At 42.0% G+C, this 20,596-nt stretch overlaps 1 protein-coding gene across 4 annotated transcripts in view; it reads left to right on the top strand.

The window, feature by feature from the left end:
- Positions 1-19,636, top strand: part of PRPS1 (phosphoribosyl pyrophosphate synthetase 1) — a 37,332-nt gene extending 17,696 nt beyond the window's left edge. The window contains exons 2-8 of one of the 4 annotated variants that reach the window (XM_036305286.1): positions 1,836-2,019; positions 4,104-4,202; positions 6,737-6,861; positions 13,342-13,515; positions 17,186-17,345; positions 17,505-17,595; positions 18,523-19,636. In XM_036305286.1, coding sequence (XP_036161179.1) covers positions 1,836-2,019; positions 4,104-4,202; positions 6,737-6,861; positions 13,342-13,515; positions 17,186-17,345; positions 17,505-17,595; positions 18,523-18,623 — 934 coding nt within the window. In that variant the 3' untranslated portion in view covers positions 18,624-19,636. The other 3 variants (XM_036305287.1, XM_036305288.1, XM_036305289.1) reach the window with 3 other exon arrangements.
- Positions 19,637-20,596: the final 960 nt, after the last annotated feature.

The raw sequence follows: 20,596 nt of genomic DNA, 5'->3' as shown, positions 1-20,596 counted from the left end.
ATGAGACTAATATAATTATTGCATTTAGTGCTTAAAGAGGGTTTATTTCCAGGAATCTCAATGTCTCTGTTCTAATTTCTGGTTTGATTTTTTACGATTTGCTTTTATTTTTCTGGCTTTACTATATAGACTAACCCCATTCTTTTTAAAATTAGGTTACTTTTCATTGTTATTTGAATTGGAAAGAAGTAAACATTAAATAATAATTACCACCTGTATTAGTCTTTTCTGGCAATAGAATTATCGCCTATTGAAGTTTTTCTCTTAATGTTGCCAACCATTCTGATTTATGCTTGTCTACACATACTACACACATATATACGAATGTGCATCCATAAACACCCCCAACTAAAGAATAAATAGGGGAAATGGTGTTTTGAGTTGTTATTACTGAGCTTATTTTTTGTTTGTTTGTTTGTTTGTTTGTTTGTTTTTTGTTAATCCTCACCCAAGGATATTTTTTCATTGATTTTTAGAGAGAGTGGAAGGGAGGGGGCGAGAGACAGAGAGAAACATCAATGTGAGAGAGACAACGATTGGTTGCCTCCCGCATGTGCTCTGTCTGACCAGGGCCAGGGATTGAGCTTGCAACTGAGGAACATGCCCTTGACTGGAATCGAACCTAGAATCCTTCATTCCACAGGCTGACAGCTTATTTTTAAACTCTAAGTTATTATTGTTAATGAACCAAGTATAGACATTAACATTTTCATTTTATGGTAAATGATAACCCCACAATTATAGTAACTTCCTTTGGAATTTTCATGTACAAAATATGCTTTATTGATTTTAGAGAGGAAGGTAGAGGGAGAGAGAGAGAGAAAGAGAAACATCTATGTGAAAGAGGATCATTGATTGGCTGCCTCCTACACGCCCCCAACTGGGGGATCGAGCCTGCAACCTGGGCATGTGCCACGACCAGGAATCGAAACAGCAACCTTTCGGTACACAGGACGATGCTCAACCAACTGAGCCACAGCGGCCAGTGTTTCCTGTGGAAATTTTTAAAACAAGACTTATTTTTTTTTTAAACATATTTTATTGATATTTTACAGAGAGGAAGGGAGAGAGATAGAGAGTTAGAAACATCGATGAGAGAGAAACATCAATCAGCTGCCTCCTGCACATCTCTCACTGGGGATATGCCCGCAACCCAGGTACATGCCCTTGACCGGAATCGAACCTAGGACCTTTCAGTCCACAGGCCGACGCTCTATCCACTGAGCCAAACCGGTTTCGGCAAAACAAGACTTATTAATTGGACCAGAGTATAGTTAGCATAGAATGAAGGTAAGGACCAAATGTGTTTTCTTCTCAATATGTACCTGGCACCTAGCACAGTGGCTGACAATGGAACATTTAATATTTGTTGAGTGAATGGCCAATATGGTAGATGTGATACTGTCTTCTGTACAAGGCATCTTTATAGAGCAGAAGTGATTCATTCCTTATATGACCTTTCTACTTTTGTTATATATGGATTGTGATAGTCACAGATGCTATATCAAATTTGCATTCACGTCTTGTACCTGAAATGAGATATAGGCTGACTACTGAAATTATGGTTCAATTACCTGTGAGTACTTTAGCCAATATTTTTCTGTCATTTCCCATATAAAAAATAAGTAATATTTGTATAGTGCACTGGAGTAAACTGAGGCAGTAAACTGCTTCTGCAAAAAGGGCCATCCAGAAGTCCAAGGCAGTAACTGTTCACATGCAGCTGTAAACCATTCATAGCATACTGGTAGAAAGCTATGGTTTTTAGACCTTATTGTCTGTAGAAGTATAATGCTTTAAAATCTATTGTTTTTGTTGCCCTTTCCTGTTTGTAGTGTTGAAATTGGCGAAAGTGTCCGTGGAGAGGATGTCTACATCGTTCAGAGTGGCTGTGGTGAAATTAATGACAATCTAATGGAGCTTTTGATCATGATTAATGCCTGTAAGATTGCTTCAGCCAGCCGGGTTACTGCAGTCATCCCATGCTTCCCTTATGCCCGGCAGGATAAGAAGGATAAGGTAGGAGCAGAATCTCCTTTATAAACATTTTAAAAAAATGTTTATAAAAGGAGACTTATGTAAGATTTTAAACAATAAAGACTTTAAATTTAAAAAAAATGTTTTTAATCAGGGGAATCATGAGCACTTTCCCAAAGTCACAAAAATAGTCCTTAATCATCAGATATATATCTTTTTATTTATTTATTTATTTTTAATTTTTTTTTTAAGGGGAAACAAAGTTTATTGAGAAATAGATGGACTCTGCAGCAGGGAGGGGGTCCAAAGTGGGTTGCCCATCAGATATATATTTAGAGGGGTTATTTATTTATTTATTCTCTAAAGTTTTACATATGTCTCCTTTTTCCCCACTTGACCCCCCTGCCCCAGCCATTCCCACCCCGGGCAAGCTCCCAGCACCCCAGTGCCTGTGTCCATTGGTTATGCTAATATGCATGCATACAAGTCCTTTGGTTGCTCTCTAACCCCCTCCCCTACCATTTGTCTCTGGATCTATTCCTGTTCATCAAATTATGTTGATCATTATATCCCTATTTAGAGAGGATTTTTAAAATCACATTCTTTTAGGCGTTACCTTTTCTTTAAAACAATTGACATGTGATTGGTTTGTATAAAGCAACACATTTGTAGACTGTATATTTTGTTCTAGTCATCATTTGTGACTTTCAGTTAGCTCACTGCTATTATTTAATTATATCAGTAAGACTAAGCACCAGCTCCCATGGAGTAGAATATTTTTTAAACTATTGTAGATCCCCTGGGACCCTAGTAAGGTTATAGTTGTGACCTTTTCATAAAACTTGAAGTCTGTTACATGGATACTTGATCTCATTACACACACACACACACACACACACACACACACACACACACCCCTAGCCTTATCTGGTATATTAAAGGACAAGGTATATACATAAAACTTTGCAGGTCTATTTTGTCTGTTGTAATCAATGCCCAAAATTTACATACAGTGCATTGGAGAAGGCCATATATGCACCACTATATCCATAGCAGCATTACTTACAATAGCTAAGTTCTGGAAACAGCCCAGGTGCCCATCAGTAGATAAGTGGATAAAAACAAACAAACACTGGTACATATGCATCTGTAAAAAAGAAGGATCTGTTACCTTTTGAAACAACAGGGATGCACCTGGAAATTATTATACTAAGTGAAATAAGCCAGTCAGAGACAAATATCACATCATCTCACTTATATGAGGAATCTAATGAACAAAATAAACTGATGAACAAATAGGCCCAGAGACATGAAAGCATGGAACACACTGACAGACCTCAGAGGGAATGGGGGGAGGGGGGAGAGATTAACCAAAAAACTTATATGCATACATGCATAGCCCATGGACATAGACAATAGTGCAATAAAGACTTAGCGTAGGGTGGGAACTGGGCAGAGGGGGACAAATGGGAGGGAATGGGGACATCTGTAATACCCTTAACAATGAAAATAAATTTAAAAAAATGGCAGAGAAACTGAAAAAAAAAAAAAAAGGCCAGGTGTTTTAATTCCAATAAAGTATAGTGCTCCTCCAGAGTACAGAGTAAAGGGCATGGTCTTGGCCATTTTATAGTGCAGCAGGTGTGTTTGCCTATTATTTAAGGGTTTGCGATTGCTAGAAGGTTGACCTTCAGATCAGTAAGGGCGTGGTGTAATTTACAAAATAAACTGTAGGATTGCATGTTGGATGTTATACAGGTTTGAGTATGTATGTGTTAAATGATTTTAATAAAATATTTTGAAAAAGATTGTCTAATTTAAATTGAGCATTGGAAACGCTTGAATACTAATAGCTAAAAATCTGTACATTAAGTTAAGAAAATGAAAGGTAGGAAGGCATTTTCTTTCATTTAATATGTATCCTGAGTTAGCAAAGTTACATTCCATTTAATTGTGCTAGATTGTGATGTACTTAAAAGTCAGTAACCGTGTCACTTCCTTTGAATTTCCTGATAGCAAGAGCCTTAAACATAGTAGGTACATAATAAATAAATGCTTCTTGTGCAAATGAATTATTTCTCAAATTGGCTCTTTGTTGTTTTTTTTCTTTTGTCCCCTCCATTTAGAGCCGGGCTCCAATCTCAGCCAAGCTTGTTGCAAATATGCTTTCCGTAGCAGGTGCAGATCATATTATTACCATGGACCTTCATGCTTCTCAAATTCAGGTATCAAAGGAAGCTAAATATTACCTTAGAGCAGCGGTTCTCAACCTGGGGGTCGCGACCCCTTTGGCGGTCGAACGACCCTTTCACAGGGGTCGCCCAATACCATCCTGCATATCAGTTATTTACATTACGATTCATAACAGTAGCAACATTACAGTTATGAAGTATCAACGAAAATAATTTTATGGTTGGGTCACAACATGAGGAACTGTATTTAAAGGAACAGAAGGTTGAGAACCACTGCCTTAGAGGTAAGAAGGGGAAAGAGGACTGATAATGCTGAAGATTGCAGAGAAGCATAACGCTGCCCATGTACAGCTCAAATAAACTAGACATTGACAACATTTTAAGCATCCTCACATTGACCTTAGATCATGGATTTAGTCATTTGGGGTGGTTGAAAAGGGAGGCAGTCATGTATTCTTGAAAGAGTGTAGGCTTAGAGATCAGACCTATTTGGAAATACTGGCTCTAACACCTATGAGCTTTGTAACACTGGGCAGGTTATTTAATTTCTCTGAATGAATATACACTGCTTTGTTATTGTATTAAATAACATATTAAATAAATTCATAAGATAATGCCTGGTTTCTGACAGGAGCCAAATAAATGGAAGTTGTTATTGTCATCATTAAATTTATTTTTTATTTATTGATTTTAGAGAGAAACATCGATTTGTTGTTCTACTTATTTTTGCACTTATTGGTTGATTCTTGTATGTGCCCTGACTGGGGATTGAACACACAACCTTGGTGTACTGGGACAATGTTCTAACCAACTGAGCCACCTCATCAAACAGAGCCCTGGCCGGTGTGGCTCAGTTAGTTAAGCATCATTCCTTGCACCAAAAGGACACTGGTTTGATTCCCAGAGCATATGCAGGAGGCGTGTAGGAGGAAGCCAATTGATATTTCTCTCTCTTATTGATGTTTCTCTCTCCCTTCCTCTCTCTAAAATCAATAAAAAACATTAAACATTTTTTTAGAGCCACAGATATTGGAACCTACTTTCTAGCATAAATCCAGAGTAAGAGGAGCAGAACACTACCTTATGTATATACTTTTTATACTTTTTAAAGATACTTTCAAATCATTGTCATTAGAGGCTTATGGCAATCTAGTGAGGTACATAGGACAGGTGAATATACCCATTTTATAGAAGAGGGACAAATTAGTTGAGAAACACAAATAATCTGTAGCAACTAATATTAGAACACAGATCTGGCTTCTAGTTACTCTCTCTGACAATCTATATATATAAATGCCTAAGCGACCATCTGACCGTTTGACTGGTAGCTATGACGCGCAATGACCACTAGGGGAAGACAATCAACGCACAAGCATAGAAATGTGGAACAGACTGATGAATCTCAGGGGATGGGGGAGGAGAGAGGGCGGGAAGAGATTAACCAAAGATCTTAGATGCATACTAGAGGCCCGTGCACCAGTGGGGTTCCTCAGCCTGGCCTGCAGGGATCAGGCCGAAACTGGCCTGGTGTACAGCTCTATGCACCAATGGGGTCCCTTGGCCTGGCCTGCGGGGATTGGGCTGAAATTGGCAGTCCAACATCCCCAGAGAGGTCCCGGATTGTGAGAGGACGCAGGCCAGGCCGAGGGACCCCACTGGTGCACTAATCTGTGTTCCGGGCCTCTAGTTTATGATAAATACCTTCTACTAAGTTTATATACTACTAGAGGCCCGGTGCACAAGATTCATTCACTGGGGCGGGGGGGAGGCGGTCCTTCAGCCCAGCCTGTGCCCTCTCCCAGTCTGGGAGCCCTTGGGGGATGTCCGCCTGCAGTCAGACATCCCTCTTGCAGTCCAGGGCTCTTGCCGTCCGGGACCCCTCGCTCCTTACCACCCACCTGCAGTGGAGGCGGGAGAGGCTCCTGCCACTGCCACTGTGCTCTCCAGCTGTGAGTCCAGCTTCTGGCTGAGTGGTGATCCCCCTGTGGGAGCGCACTGACCACCAGGGGGCAGCTCCTGCATTGAGCATCTGCCCCCTGTTGGTCAGTGCACATCATAGAGACCAGTCGTTATGCCATTCGGTCAGTTTGCATATTACGCTTTTATTATATGGGATAGCATCTCTAAATGGTTTACCAGTTAGCTTTTGCTCCTTAGCATAAAGCAGTATAAATTTTTATTATCTCATGAGTATGCACATTGGCTGGATAGTTGTGGTCCCAGCTGAACTTGGCTATTTTTCTCAACAGTTCGCTCCTGCCTATGGTCAGTTGTGGGTTAGCTGAGGGTTGACTTTGCCCATTATGGCTGGGTTCTTTTGCACAGCCTGGATTCAAAGGGACTGTTTTTACAGTCTCTCACATTGGGCATACCTTCTAATCAGTCTGAATGTTGCAGTAAGGTATTCTTTGGGCAAGTCACTATTCTCTGTTAGTTGTTTGTGAATAAAAGAGAAGGATATACCTTAGACTCACACAATGTTACATGCCAAATTTATTCAAATAAAATAAATACATAAATGGAAGAGAAGGAAAATGAAGCAAAACTAACCCAGCTCCTTCCTGCAGGGCTTTTTTGATATCCCTGTGGACAATTTGTATGCAGAACCAGCTGTCCTGAAGTGGATAAGGGAGAATATATCTGAGTGGAGGAACTGCACTATTGTCTCACCTGATGCCGGGGGAGCTAAGAGGTATGGTTGAAATTTATATTATTCTCAATGTATTGGGAAAATCTTTCAGATAGTTGTCAGAAAGTGATGTTTTTCTATCCAAGTGGAAGTTTTTAAGTACTTCAGAATGGATGTACTGATAGCTGGGACATAGGTTGGATATAGTTTTATTCCTCTCCCTGGCCTGAAAGTCACTATCTGAAAGATAAGGCAGCAATAGAGGGGCTCTAAATCTGGTATTGTGGCCATTACCCATTAATAACTTTGCAGTCAGGGCTAGCAACACTGCTAGATGCCTATCAGAAAGGGGAGAAAATTTGGTTTTCTAATGAGTGGCACCTGCTGTTAAACCACATGCTAATAATGGGCTAGGAAGCTTTTACGTACGTACTTCTAAATGCTGTTGTTGGTTAGACCATTTTGATCCTTTGGATTAAGTATTAAGCAGGAAGGAAAATAAAGTGTGGTAATTTTGTTTAAACCCAAGACCTTAACATTTTAAACAAACTGCCAGGAATTGCCAGTTGCAGAGCTTTACAGCTCACATGGTGCCGACTAAGAGCTTTTGATTTCCTTAGTGGGTCACTCATTAGTAATGCATTCAAAAGTGTGACACATGCTTTTCTTGTTGTGGAAATAGAATGAAGAGCTACAAAACACAGATGATTAGGAAAAGCTAATTCAGATCTAAGAGCCATACAAATCTTCAGTGACTGTTTCTTTGCAAGCTCTTTCTTTCAATAACTTCAACAGCACTGATAAGCTGAGAACTTGAGTTCTGTTATTCAGCCAGATGTATGGCTTTGTCAGGCTTATGTAATTGTCAGTTATCATCTGTAATATTAGAGACAGAACCTAAAAAACATCCCCCTAATAGTAGTTGTCATACTTGTCTTAACTTGTGCATTATTTTCACATCTTGCCATGGGACTTAGAAAATAGTCCCATTTGAAATAATCAAGCAGGAATTTCTTTCCAAAGTGGGTTACAGAAAAACTGCCTTTAATAGATGACTTGTTGCTACATGGTTTGGAGTGGTTATAATTTTCTTTCTTTTTTTTAAGGATAATTTTTAAAAAAATGTTTTTATTGATATCAGAGAAGGAGAGAGAGGGACATTAATGATGAGAGAGAATCATCGATTGGCTGCCTCCTCCATGCCCCACATCGGAGATCGAGCCCACAACCCAGGCATGTGCCTTGACCGGTAATCTAACTGTGACCTGGTTCATAGGTCAATGCTCAACAACTGAGCTACACTGTCCAGGCTATAATTTTCTTCTAGTGATGAATTATATTCAAAGTGAGTCTCTATCACTTCTGTGTTGGCTAGATTTTTGTAGGAGAGAGAGATCCCTGTGTATTTATGACTTGTTCATAGTTCTCCCCTCAAGGGCATAGGGAGTGACTTTTTCTAGCCCTTTATGCTTTATTCTTTTTTTTTTATATATATATATTTTTTATTGATTAAGATATTACATATGTGTCCTTGTCCCCACGTTACCCTCTACCCCCCCCCCCGCTCATGCCCTCACCTCCCCGTTGTCCATGTCCATTGATTAGGCCTATATGCTTGCATATAAGTCCTTTGGTTGATCTTTCCCCCTTACCCCCACCCTCCCCTACCTTCCCTCCAAGTCCCGACAGTCCAATCAATGCCTCTCCGTCTCTGGATCAGTCCTTGTTCATCAGCTTATGTTGTTCATTATATTCCACAAATGAGTGAGATCATGTGGTATTTATCCGCTCTCCAGTTCCATCCATGCTGTGGCAAATGGTAAGAGTTTCTTTTTCTTCTTCCTCTTCTTAAAGAATACCATTCAGCATTTCATATAATGCTGGTTTGGTGGTGATGAACTCCTTTAGCTTTTTCTTATCCGTGAAGCTCTTTATCTGACCTTCTATTCTGAATGATAGCTTTGCTGGATAAAGTAATCTTGGTTGCAGGTTCTTGCTATTCATCACTTTGAATATTTCTTGCCAGTCTCTTCTGGCCTGCATGGTTTCTGTTGAGAAATCAGCTGACAGTCGTATGGGTACTCCCTTGTAGGTAACTGACTGTCTTTCTCTTGCTGCTTTTAAGATTCTCTCTTTATCTTTTGCTCTTGGCATTTTAATTATGATGTGTCTTGGTGTGGTCCTCCTTGGATTCCTTTTGTTTGGGGTTCTCTGCGCTTCCTGGACTTGTAAGTCCATTTCTTTCACCAGGTAGGGGAAGTTTTCTGTCATTATTTCTTCAAAAAGGTTTTCAATATCTTGCCCTCTCTCTCCTTCTGGTACCCCTATAATTCTGATGTTGGTACGCTTGAAGTTGTCCCAGAGGTTCCTTACACTATCATCTTATTTTTGGAATCTCTTTTCTTTTTTCTTTTTCGGTTGGGTATTTTTTGTTTCTTTGTATTTCAAATCTTTGACTTGATTCTTGGGATCCTCTTGTCTGCTGCTGGATCTCTGTAAATTATTCTTTATTTCAGTCAGTGTATGCTTAATTTCTACTTGGTCCTTTTTCATGTCCTCCATGGTCTCACTATACTTATTGAGGGATTCATTAAATTTATCGGCGGTTTCCATAAAATTCTTGAAAAACCTTATAAACGTGGCCTTGAACTCTATATCCAATCGTTTGCTTTCCTCCATTTCTGCCCTTTGTGACCTGTTTCTTTGTCTCCGCATTTTGGCAGCTTCCCTGTGTTGATAGAGTGGTCCTGTGCGCCAGGTGTCCTGTAGGGCCCAGTAGCTCAGCCTCCCCAGTTACCTGGGGTGGACACTCTTGGTGCACTCTTGGTGCCTTGGTTGTTGTAGAATCACTGGGAGGAATTGACCTCCAGGCCAATTGGCTGTGAGAATCAGCTGTGTCTAAAGTGGGAGAACTTCTGTGCTGAAGACACCCTTCTGGGGCAAGACTTGCTTCAGTGGGGCTTTGGTGCTCACTGAGTCTGCTCCCTGAGTGTGTCCCTTATGGATCTGAGGAGTTGCAGTCTGGATGGACCCCCTCTGACCAGTGGGCACAGTGGCTCCTGGATCTAAGGAGGTGCTAATTCAGCCTCTGCCTGAGGCCACACAGCAGGAGCCACGAAGAGGCTCAGCTGTGAAGCAATGCAAGCCGCTGTGGGGCCTTGGGCCTTCTCTTGGAAGTTCCGGGTCTGCCTGGTTCGGCTGCAGTTAGGTACATTCACATGCAAAAGCCTCTGCTGCAGCCTGGGTGGGGCGGGGTCTCAGGGAGTCAAAGGGCGGAGAAAGCAGCTATGGCCGATTCTCCGCCCGGAGTCGCGCGTCTCAGTGTCCCGGTAACGGCTGCAAGCACCTCTGAGGGAAAGCCGCCCTCAAGTTCGCTCGCTGCCGGACAGACCAGCCTCTCCCCGTATGAGTCCTGGGTCCCCAGAGACTTCCCGGAACCGGAGTTCAGAGCAGTCAGGAGCTTGTGACTCAAAAAGACAGCCGCGTCCTCAGGTGCTACCCCCTTTCCTCGCGCGCGCGAGCCGCCATACCTCTGCACTTCACCTCCGCAGCGCCTCTGGCTCTCAGCGTGCTTTTCTTTCCTTCTAGTTGTAGAATTTACACTCAGCCAGCCTTCCTGTTGTTCTGGATGATGTTTGCTCAGTCCTTTGCGGTAATTTTCAATTGTTGTGTGAGGCGACAATTTCCCAGTGTTTACCTATGCCGCCATCTTAGTTGCTCCCCTTTATGCTTTATTAATCACTGAGTTTTTTGCCTTTTTTTATGAACAATTTGGGATACTTGAACTAATTGATCATGCATTTGCCTTGGATCAGTAATCATTCCAAGCAGATTGGTTAGTCATTTTTTAAAATATATTTTTATTGATTTCAGAGAGGAAGGGAGAGGGAAAGTTAGAAACATCAATGACAAGTGAGAACCATTGATTGGCTGCCTCCTGCATGCTCCACACTGGGGATTGAGCCTGCAACTTGGGCATGTGCCCTGACTGGGAATTGAACCATGACTTCCTGGCTCATAGGTCAGTGCTCAACCACCAAGCCATGCCAGCCAGGCCAGATTGGTTAGTCTTGAAGTTATGTGCCCACGAAGTAGTAGTAAAATGAACACAGAGTGTGGTTCATTTAGGTCAGCATACAAGTGTTGCCTAGCTTGTCATTTAAACTTTGTGTGTTCTCTATTATATGGTTACAGGTTCTTCCATATCTAGCACAGACTTAGACATGTGACCATCATCACCAGGGAAACAAAACATAATGATCTGGTTGGACTAGTATATTAAAAAAAAAAAAAAGCACAGACCTCATCACACATGATAAAAGGATGGCACAGTAGAGCATGGATTACATGCCACTGGGGCAGCACACTGTCATATACACTGAATGGATTTCTGTTTGTGTGAATGATATGGTATTTTGTCACCAGCTTTGTCTTCCATCCCACTTTTTAGTCTGTTTCATATTATCTTGTAATTTTTATTTTATTTTTTACTATATTTTTATTGATTTCAGAGAGGAAGGGAGAGGGAGAGAGATAAACATCAGTGATGAGAGAGAATCATCAATCAGCTACCTCCTGCAGGCCCCCACTGGGGATTGAGCCCGTAACATGGGCATGTGCCCTTGACTGGAATCAAACCCAGGACCCTTCAGTGCATAGGCCGACATTCTATCTACTGAGCCAAACTGGCTAGGGCAGGTGTGGGCAAACTTTTTGACTCGAGGGCCACAATGGGTTCTTAAACTGGACCGGAGGGACGGAACAAAAGCATGGATGGAGTGTTTGTGTGAACTAATATAAATTCAAAGTGAATATCATTACATAAAAGGGTACGGTCTTTTTTTTTCTTAGTTTTATTCATTTCAAACGGGCCGGATCCAGCCCGCGGGCCGTAGTTTGCCCACGGCTGGGCTAGGGTGTATTATCTTGTAATTTTTTTTAAAAAATCCTATTTTTTTATTTATTGATTAAGGTATTACATATGTGTTCTTCTCCCACCCTGCACCCTCACCCCCACTCATGCCCTCACCCCCCTGGTGTCTGTATCCATTGGTTAGGCTTATATGCATGTATACAAGTCCTTTGATTGATCTCTCCCCCTTACTCCTACCCTCCCCTACCTTCCCTCTGAGGTTTGAGCATCTGATCGATTTTGATTTGGAGATACTTTGGCTATACATTGAGATGTCCAGTTTGCCTGGTTAATTAATATATGACTTACTTTCTAGCAGTCATTAAAGAGCTCCCAAGCTTGATATCCAGGTATAGTTGACATTGAAAATCTGTGGATCACTGAAGGGAGTGTGATTAGGGGGTGGGCACTGGAACAGGCCGAGTACTGCTATTCTCCAGCCAGGTTCAGGTTCACTTCTTACCACATCGACATGTCAAACTGGGACAGTCTCCATTCCTAGCAGTCCACTAAATGAATGTCCCTTAACATTATACTGCTTCTTGGAACTTTGAGGACATTGTCTATCCACTACTGTAACTCAGAATGAATTCACTTAAGTTTGACTGATACATTTATAAACTATTCTCAGGTTATGGAGGCATCTACACTAATAAAAGAGAAACATGCAAATTGGTGTCACTCTGCTATGCCCACCAGCCAATCAGGATGAGTATGTAAATTAACCAAACAAAGATGGCGGTTAATTTGCATACACAGGCACGGAGCAAAGACTGAAGGCTCTGGCCAGAGTGAAGAGCGAAGACTGAAGACTGAAGAGGCTTGGCTTCTCCACTGTGGCCGCAGCAGAGAAGCCAAGCCTCACTGTGGCCAGAGGGGAGAAGCCAAGCCTCGCTGCGGCCAGAGGGAAAAATCCTAGCTTTGAGGCTTGGCTTCTCCGCTGCGGCCGGACCAAAGGCCTGGGTCCCGGGTGCCGGAGGAAAACCGGTGCTGGCAGCCAGGGGAAGGAAGGCCTATTGTGCGAATCTTCATGCAACGGGCTTCTAGTTAATTTATAAAACCCATTTTCTGATGTTAATAAATTAGTCGCTTTCTTCCAGCCCTGAGAACTGTTTGGTTTCAAGGAGTATTCTCCTCCAGAAAACAAGCCTGTTATTTAGTCTACTTATTGATTTAAAAAAAATTTTAAATACATTTTTATTGATTTCAGAGAGGGAGAAAGAGAGAAATATCAGTGATGAGAATCGTTGATTGGCTGCCTCTTGTACAGCTTCTATTGGGGATCAAGCCCGCAATCCGGGCATGTGCCCTGACCAGGAATCAAACCGTGACCTCCTAGTTCATAGGTCAGTGCTCATCCACTGAGCCACACTGGCCAGGCTATTGAATTTTTAACTTTTTTGTTTATTGAATTTAGAAAGAGAAAGAAAAACATAGATTTGTTGTTTCGTTTATTTGTGCATTCACTGCTTGATTCTTCTATGTGCTCTGACTGGGAATTGAACTCATAACATTGGCATACTGGGACGATGCTCTAACCATCTGGGCTGCCTAGCCAGGGCTAGTCCATTTCTTTTGGTCTTACAAGCCATACACAGCCAGGTTTTAACTGCAGATACCCTGTTTTGCAGAGTTACCTCCATTGCAGACCGGTTGAATGTTGACTTTGCCTTGATTCATAAAGAACGAAAGAAGGCCAATGAAGTGGACCGCATGGTGCTGGTAGGAGACGTGAAGGATCGGGTGGCCATTCTAGTGGATGACATGGCTGACACTTGTGGCACAATCTGCCATGCAGCTGACAAGTGAGTGCTGAGCGGTGGGGCCTGTGGTTAGAAGTAAAAAGCTGATTGCTCTCTGAATGACTTAAGCCTGCTGATTCTTTTTGGAACTGAATGGAGGGATGATAACTAGCTTTGGGAGTTTTTCATCACCCTAGGCTTGAATTTCAATATGTATAAATTGATGACTATTCCTTTTCCCCCCAGTTTTCCTTAGTTTTTTTCTCTTGTTATTGTGCTAAATTGTATGTAAAATAAACTTGCCATTTGTAACCATTTTAAGTATACTAGTATATAGCAAGTTAAGGTAGAAATCCACAGGCCGGAGTAGACATATTTATATTTTACTTAAAACAGAAACCCTGGTCTTATCTCTCTCTCTTTTTTTAGTCTTACCTTTTTAGTGTCCATTTTAGCTGTTACTACCTTTATTCAATACTAGAGGCCCGGTGCACTGGGGGGTGTGCCTCAGCCCAGCCTGCACCCTCTTCAGTCTGGAACCCCTTGAGGGATGTTGGGCTGCCCATTTAGGCCTCACTCTCACAATTCAGGACTGCTGGCTCCCAACTGCTCACCTGCCAGCCTTCCTGATTGCCCCTAATTGCTTCTGCCTGCCAGCCTGATCACCGCTAACCACTCCCCTGCCAGCCTGATCGATGCCTAACTGCTCCCCTGCCAGCCCAGTCACCCCTAACTGTCCTCCCCTGCTGGCCTGGTTGCCCCTATCTGCCTTCCCCTACTGGCCTGATCACCCACAACTGCCCTCCCCTGCAGGCCATCTTGTGGTGGCCATCTTGTGGCCACATGGTGTAGCCATCTTTGATCACATGGGGGCGGCCATCTTGTGTGTTGGAGTGATGGTCAATTTGCATATCTGGTTGTGACTAATTAGCATATCTGGTCGTGGCTAATTAGTATATCCCTCTCTTATTATATAGGATTAGTTCTCATCTCTTGCCTGTTCTAAATCGCCTTACCTCTGTTCTCTCTGCTACCAGTCACCAGTCTCTTACCTTCCCAGACAATCTTTCACAGTGCCTTCCCACTTGCTAATCTTCCTAAAACTAAGACTAGATTTCATCACTTCTCAGCTTTGAAAACTTAAGTGGCTCCCCATTATTTACAGTCCAAGTTACTATGGATAGCATTGTCTCTCAAACTTTTTTTTGATCTATGAGTGTGCTTTGCACATGGCCTGGTGTATAATGGGTGCTAAAAAATATTTGTGTGCTCAGTGAGTTCTGATTTGGATCCTGAAGTGTACATTCATAAACTTGCTTATGTCTCTTTGTATTAGTAAGGTAATGCTAATTGCTATAATAGATCAACTCCTGAAGTGTTGGTGGCTTAATAAGATAAAGTCGTTTTCTCATTCATGGTGTATTCCAATGTGAGTATTCCTCTTTCAGTCATGTGTCACTGCATCTTTAACATGTGCTTTTCAAGATTACCTTGAAAGACATTTTCATTTTGGCCACCCAGAAAGGGAAAAGAGCATGGGAGATCGATTACCCAATTATTATTATTATTATTTTTAGAGAGGGAGGAAGATATAGAGTGGGGAGAGAGAGAGAGAAACATTAATCAGTTGCCTCCCCATACACACCCTGACCAGGGACCGAACCCGAAACCTGGGCATGTGCCCTGACTGGGAAATCAAACCAGCGATCTTTTCCATGCAAGGAACAATGCTCAACCAACTGAGCCACACTCGCCAGGGCCCATGGAAGACTTTTATAAGCTCGGACAAAAAGTGGTGTACATTGTAGCTACCCACATTTTGATAGCCAGAGTTAAGTCACATGGTCATACCTAACTATGCAAGCAAGGCTGGAAAATGTAGTCTAGCTGTGTGTCCAGCAAGAAGAAGTGATGGCTTTTGTTGAGTGTAGCAATCTATCACAGTTCTTTTATAAGAATCCAGATCTTGAAGTAAGTTCTTAGTACGGTTCTCTCTCCTTTAAAAAGAAATTGATATTTAGAGAGAGGAAAGGAGGAAGGAAGGTAGAGAGAGAGAGAAAGAGAGAGACATCCACTTGTTGCCTCCCGCATGCGCCTAGATCAGGGATCGAACCGACAACCTAAGTATGTGCTCTGACCGGTAATTAAATCTGCTACCTTTTGGTCTATGGAGCGACACTCCAACCAGCTGAGCCACACTGGGCAGGGCCAGTTCTCTCTCCTTGATATTGACTGAATGGTAGCTCCCTAAAATCTGATGCATTGAAACCCTAACCCCCGGTGTGAGACCTTTGGGGAGGTATTTAGGTTTGAATGAAGTCATGAGGGTAGGGTCTTTATGATGGGATTATTGTCCTTATAACAAGAGAACAGAGAGCTTGCTCCCCCCTTCTCCCCGGTACATGTGGAGGTCAGCGATGTCAAAGAGGTCATGTGAACACAGCGAGATGGCAGCCACTAGTAATCTAAGAGAACAAGCCTCAGAAGGGGAAAAAAAAGGAGAGGCAGCCTCAGAATGAAACCTGTATGCTGGGGTCCAACCCCAGCAAGTCCAGGGGTTCCCAAAGGTGTGGACGGAGTCTTTGAAGAAGGAATGACATGGAGGCAGCCTTCGGGTGATCATCATGTTCTCTTGCTAGGTTCTCCAGCCAGGTTCTCCAGGTTCTCCAGCCAGGTTCAGTCGTCAGGTTCTAGTCAGGTTCTCTTGCCATGTTCTATCCAGGTTCTGTAGCCAAGTTCTGTCTCTAGGTTCTGTCCAAGATCTTTTGCCATGTTCTCTCGCTAGGTTCTGTCTCTAGGTTGTGTGGCCAGTTTCTGTCCAGGATCTTTTGCCATGTTCTCTTGCTAGGTTCTGTCTCTAGGTTCTGTCTCCAGTTTCTGTCCAGGATCTTTTGCCATGTTCTCTCCAGCGAAGTTCTTCTGTCTCTAGGTTCTGTGTAGGTTCTGTGTCTAGGTTCTGTGTCTAGGTTCTGTGTCTAGGTTCTGTGTCCTGTTGTCTTGTTACATCTGTATTTATACCAGTTGATTCCAATCCTATCAATCTCTAGTCCAAAGGTTAGGGCGTTTCTTATCTCCATTCCAGGGAGTAAAGATTATGTAGCTTAAGCATGATTGTTCGTAGTTAAAGTGATTAATTACCCACCTGGCACTTAGTTAAGGGGTTTTATTCCCTCCCTAACTTCAGGGGAAAATCCCTACCTGGGGAAACAACCTTTCTCAGAGAGGTGACCTTGGTTAAAACACATAGTGCCAAGAAGGTGAGCAAACATATTAAGAACAGTATGCCATATATGCCAGGTCCCTTGAAACAGCAAGGATGGACCGGCTCCAGGCACCTGTCTTGCTACCACCTTGATCTTAGACTTTGCAGCCCCCAGAACTGTGAGAAATAAAATTCTGTTTAAGCCACCCATCTGTGGTATGGCACCCAAGCTGACCAATAATATACACTTCTTCTTAATCAGGTTTTATAGCAGGAGTGGGAAACCTTTTTTTCTGCCAAGGGCCATTTGGATATATATATAACATCATTCACAGGCCATACAAAATTATCAACTTAAGAATTAGCCTGTTATATCTGGTCAAACATTTAATTAACTCACCCCTCATGCCTTGGCAGGGCCAGACCAAATGATTTCCAGGGCGTTATACGGCTTGCAGGCCAGACGTTCCCAACCCTGTTCTATAGTGACAGGTAAGATTAATCAAAATCAACTCTGCTTTTTTCCTGTAGACTTCTTTCAGCTGGAGCCACCAGAGTTTATGCTATCTTGACTCACGGAATCTTTTCTGGCCCCGCCATTTCTCGCATTAACAATGCATGCTTTGAAGCAGTAGTGGTCACCAATACCATACCTCAGGAGGATAAGATGAAGCATTGCTCCAAAATACAGGTGAGGATGAGATTCTTGAAAAACAAAACTCCACTAAGTATTCAGGAGGTGGTAATATGTGTTGAATTACCAGAAGAATTCCTCCTTTCCTCTTAAGGGCTTATTCTACCATCAGGATCTGTGTTCCTAAAGTAAAACATCACATGCTTTAAAACTCAGATTGCTCGACTCAGAATCTCTAGAAGATGGAGCCTAGAAGTCTACGTTTTAACAGGCTCTTCCAGTGATCATGATACTCAAGTTTGCAAGTGTATGTTTTATAGTATGTGTGTGTGTGTCACTCTTAACTATTGGCCCCTGCAGACATAATGTGAATCCTTCAAACTGATGTCATATTCCTTAGATCTCCAGTGTTTCTCAAAGTTGCTCTGGAACCAAACTAAGTTAATTACTTGGGGTTCTTAATATGCAGATTACTTTGCTCCATCCCAGACCTACAAAACCAGAAGTCCTGGGACCACTACTTTAACGTAATTCCCCAAGTAATTATTAGGCACTTGAGTATGAATGTTGTTGCACTAAGAGAAGGCCTTTGCTTAATTAAAAATATATACAGTAATCCATTAGCTTTCTGAGATATGTATAATTGGAGGGTTGATGTTATTCTTAAAAGGATTTTTTTTTTTCAGCTTAAATATTCATTCTTAAAAAAAAAAAATTTAAATGTCAGCCTACCACCATCTTGGTGAGTCTGAGTCAGAAATTTTCCTCTGTTAGCATTTTAACTCTATACTATGTGGTTATATTAAAAATGTTATCACCTGGCCAGAGGGGTTCAACTGGCTGAGCATCGTCCCATGCATGGAAAGGTTGTAGGTTCAATTCCTGTCCAGGACATATACCTGGGTGGCAGGTTCAATCCCCAGTTAGGGCACATATGGAAGGCAACCAATCAATGTTTCTTTCCCTCTCCCTCTCCCTCTCCCTGTCTCTCTCTCTGTCCCTCTCCCTCTCCCTCGCTCTCGCCCTTACTCATACCCTCGCCCTCCTTCCCTTCCTCTCTCTAAGCATGTCCTTAGGTGAGGATTTAAAAAAATGTTATGAATAGCTGGGTGCAGACTCATGAGGTGAAACAGCACAGTGAAGGACTCTCATTAGACTTCTCATCATTGTCTGCAAATTGGCCAGTCATCTCTGTTTATATGATACTAAGTTGGTGTTTTTCATGTCTTTCTAGGTGATCGACATCTCCATGATTCTTGCAGAAGCCATCAGGAGAACTCACAATGGGGAATCTGTTTCCTACCTGTTCAGCCATGTTCCTTTATAACAGAATAATTTCTGAGGCTTTTAAAAAAATAAAGTGAACCCCTTCCCTTGTTTTCCCTTGGTGTTCGATGGAAAATTCAGCAGAAGCCCCAGCTTGCTCCAATAGCTTTCTACATCCCATTCCAGGTATATTAACTTTTCTCCAAAATTAGGGAAAGACAGATTGAGACTACTCAGGTTTCCTACCTGCATTGTCTCGTTCTGGCTTCTTTGATTTTGTGGGCCTTGCAGCTTTAACTATAACTCAGCTTCCGCAAGATTTCAGACTTTGAAGGGTGTTGTGTGGGGGTGCTTGAATGTGTTTGGGGAAGCTCAGACTACTTTTCACGTGAATGCTTCTGAGATTCCTAGGTTCAGAACTACTAGCAACAGAGCCAACCCCAAAATAAACAAAATAAAAAGAACAAAGCCAAACTAGCTCCCAACCCCCCTTAACATGTGACAAGTTCTCTAAAGTCTATACTAAATTACAACAAGAGCCCTAGGCAGCCCAGAATCCAGCTCTGGTTGCTGATTCCCTGTAAGGCAGGCAGCTCTCAGGTAGGAGCCTGAGGGAAGGAAGGCAGCACACAGTGCAGCAGATGCTTCTTGGGAGGAAAAGAGCCTGATCCCTCAACCTCTGCTAGGAAACTGTCACTTAGTCTCTTTTGTACCTGTTCCTTTTCCATTTGGTTTGACCTTCAACCATCTTGACCTTTTCCTGGCTAAATACCTTCTTGGGCCCAAATGATCATTGTACCATAGTCTTCTGGAAAGCAAACTTCACTTTTTGCTGTGTATTCTTTAACATTTACATGAGATTATTTTGCTGTAGCTTAATCTTAGCCCACTATCACTGTGGTAGAAGGTTCTAGGTGGTTTTGTACTGCCTTTTGATTAATTTAAGTATTTAATTTTCATCTTATTTCATTGGATCTGTTTGGCCTCTCAAATGACCTGAGGTTTCTGTTAAAAGATTGATGTTACTAGCTTGTGTAGAGGAAACTAATAAAGTATCTGTGTGTGATTGTGGGTCTATATCATATCTGTACTACTCTCTCTGCTAAATGTTTAGTTTAGGTATCTTGCTGCCTAATGATAGTTCTTATTATTTGTTTCCAAACTATTAACTGCACTGTTAAGCCAAAAGAAGACATTGGCAGCAACTTTATTCAGCTGTAAGACCTTAAGATGTCTGGGGTTTACTTAGAACTATATATCTATAGTAATTATGCGCATTATACTGCAATTATAGGATGTTTAATGCCTGCTGGATCTCTAGTTCTTATTACTGGGAATTAGGTATTTTCTTACTAAAAGAGAATAGCTTCTATAATTTATTCATTTTGAACCAATTTTGCCAAATGTGAAATTTCTCTACATCAATAGTTGAGACACACATTTGGCATTTGATTTCAGCCCTTCCAAATAAAAACTATTGTAGAAGGTAAATGTGCAAAAGTTAAGAATGAATTATAATGCATGGCAAAATTTTAAGTGAGTTTCTTTGTATATCATCAAATAAGGGCATCCTTTTATTTTGGGAAGCTACATTCTTCTGGAGCTTTATAAACAGTGCTCCTTTATCCTGGTTCTGGTTCTGTTTCCTTTGTATTTGTTTTATGTTGAATATTGGGATACTCATTTTACAATGAGTCTTGAAAAAAAGTGGTGTGGAGAACCAAGATGGCGGCATAGGTAAACAACTATACTTGCTGCCTCTCACAACCACATCAAAATTACAACTAAAAAGCAGAACAACAACCACCCAGACCTGCAGGAAAGCTGGCTGAGTGGAAGTTCCACAACTAGAGAGGTGAAGAAAGTGCATTGAACTGATAAGAGGTGCGGAGGCGCGGAAAGTGCTGGCACCTGGATGTACTGTTCTTTTAATCGGGAGGGAGATACAAGCTTCTGCTTACTCTGAACTCCAGTTCCGGGCGAGACTCTGTGGGACCCAGACATACACGGGGAGAAACTGGACTGTCTGGCATCAGGACAGG

This window comes from Myotis myotis, unplaced genomic scaffold (genome assembly GCF_014108235.1).
Source record: "Myotis myotis isolate mMyoMyo1 unplaced genomic scaffold, mMyoMyo1.p scaffold_m19_p_4, whole genome shotgun sequence".
NCBI classification, from domain to species: Eukaryota; Metazoa; Chordata; class Mammalia; order Chiroptera; family Vespertilionidae; genus Myotis; species Myotis myotis.
This window is presented reverse-complemented; position numbering and strand designations above follow the sequence as displayed.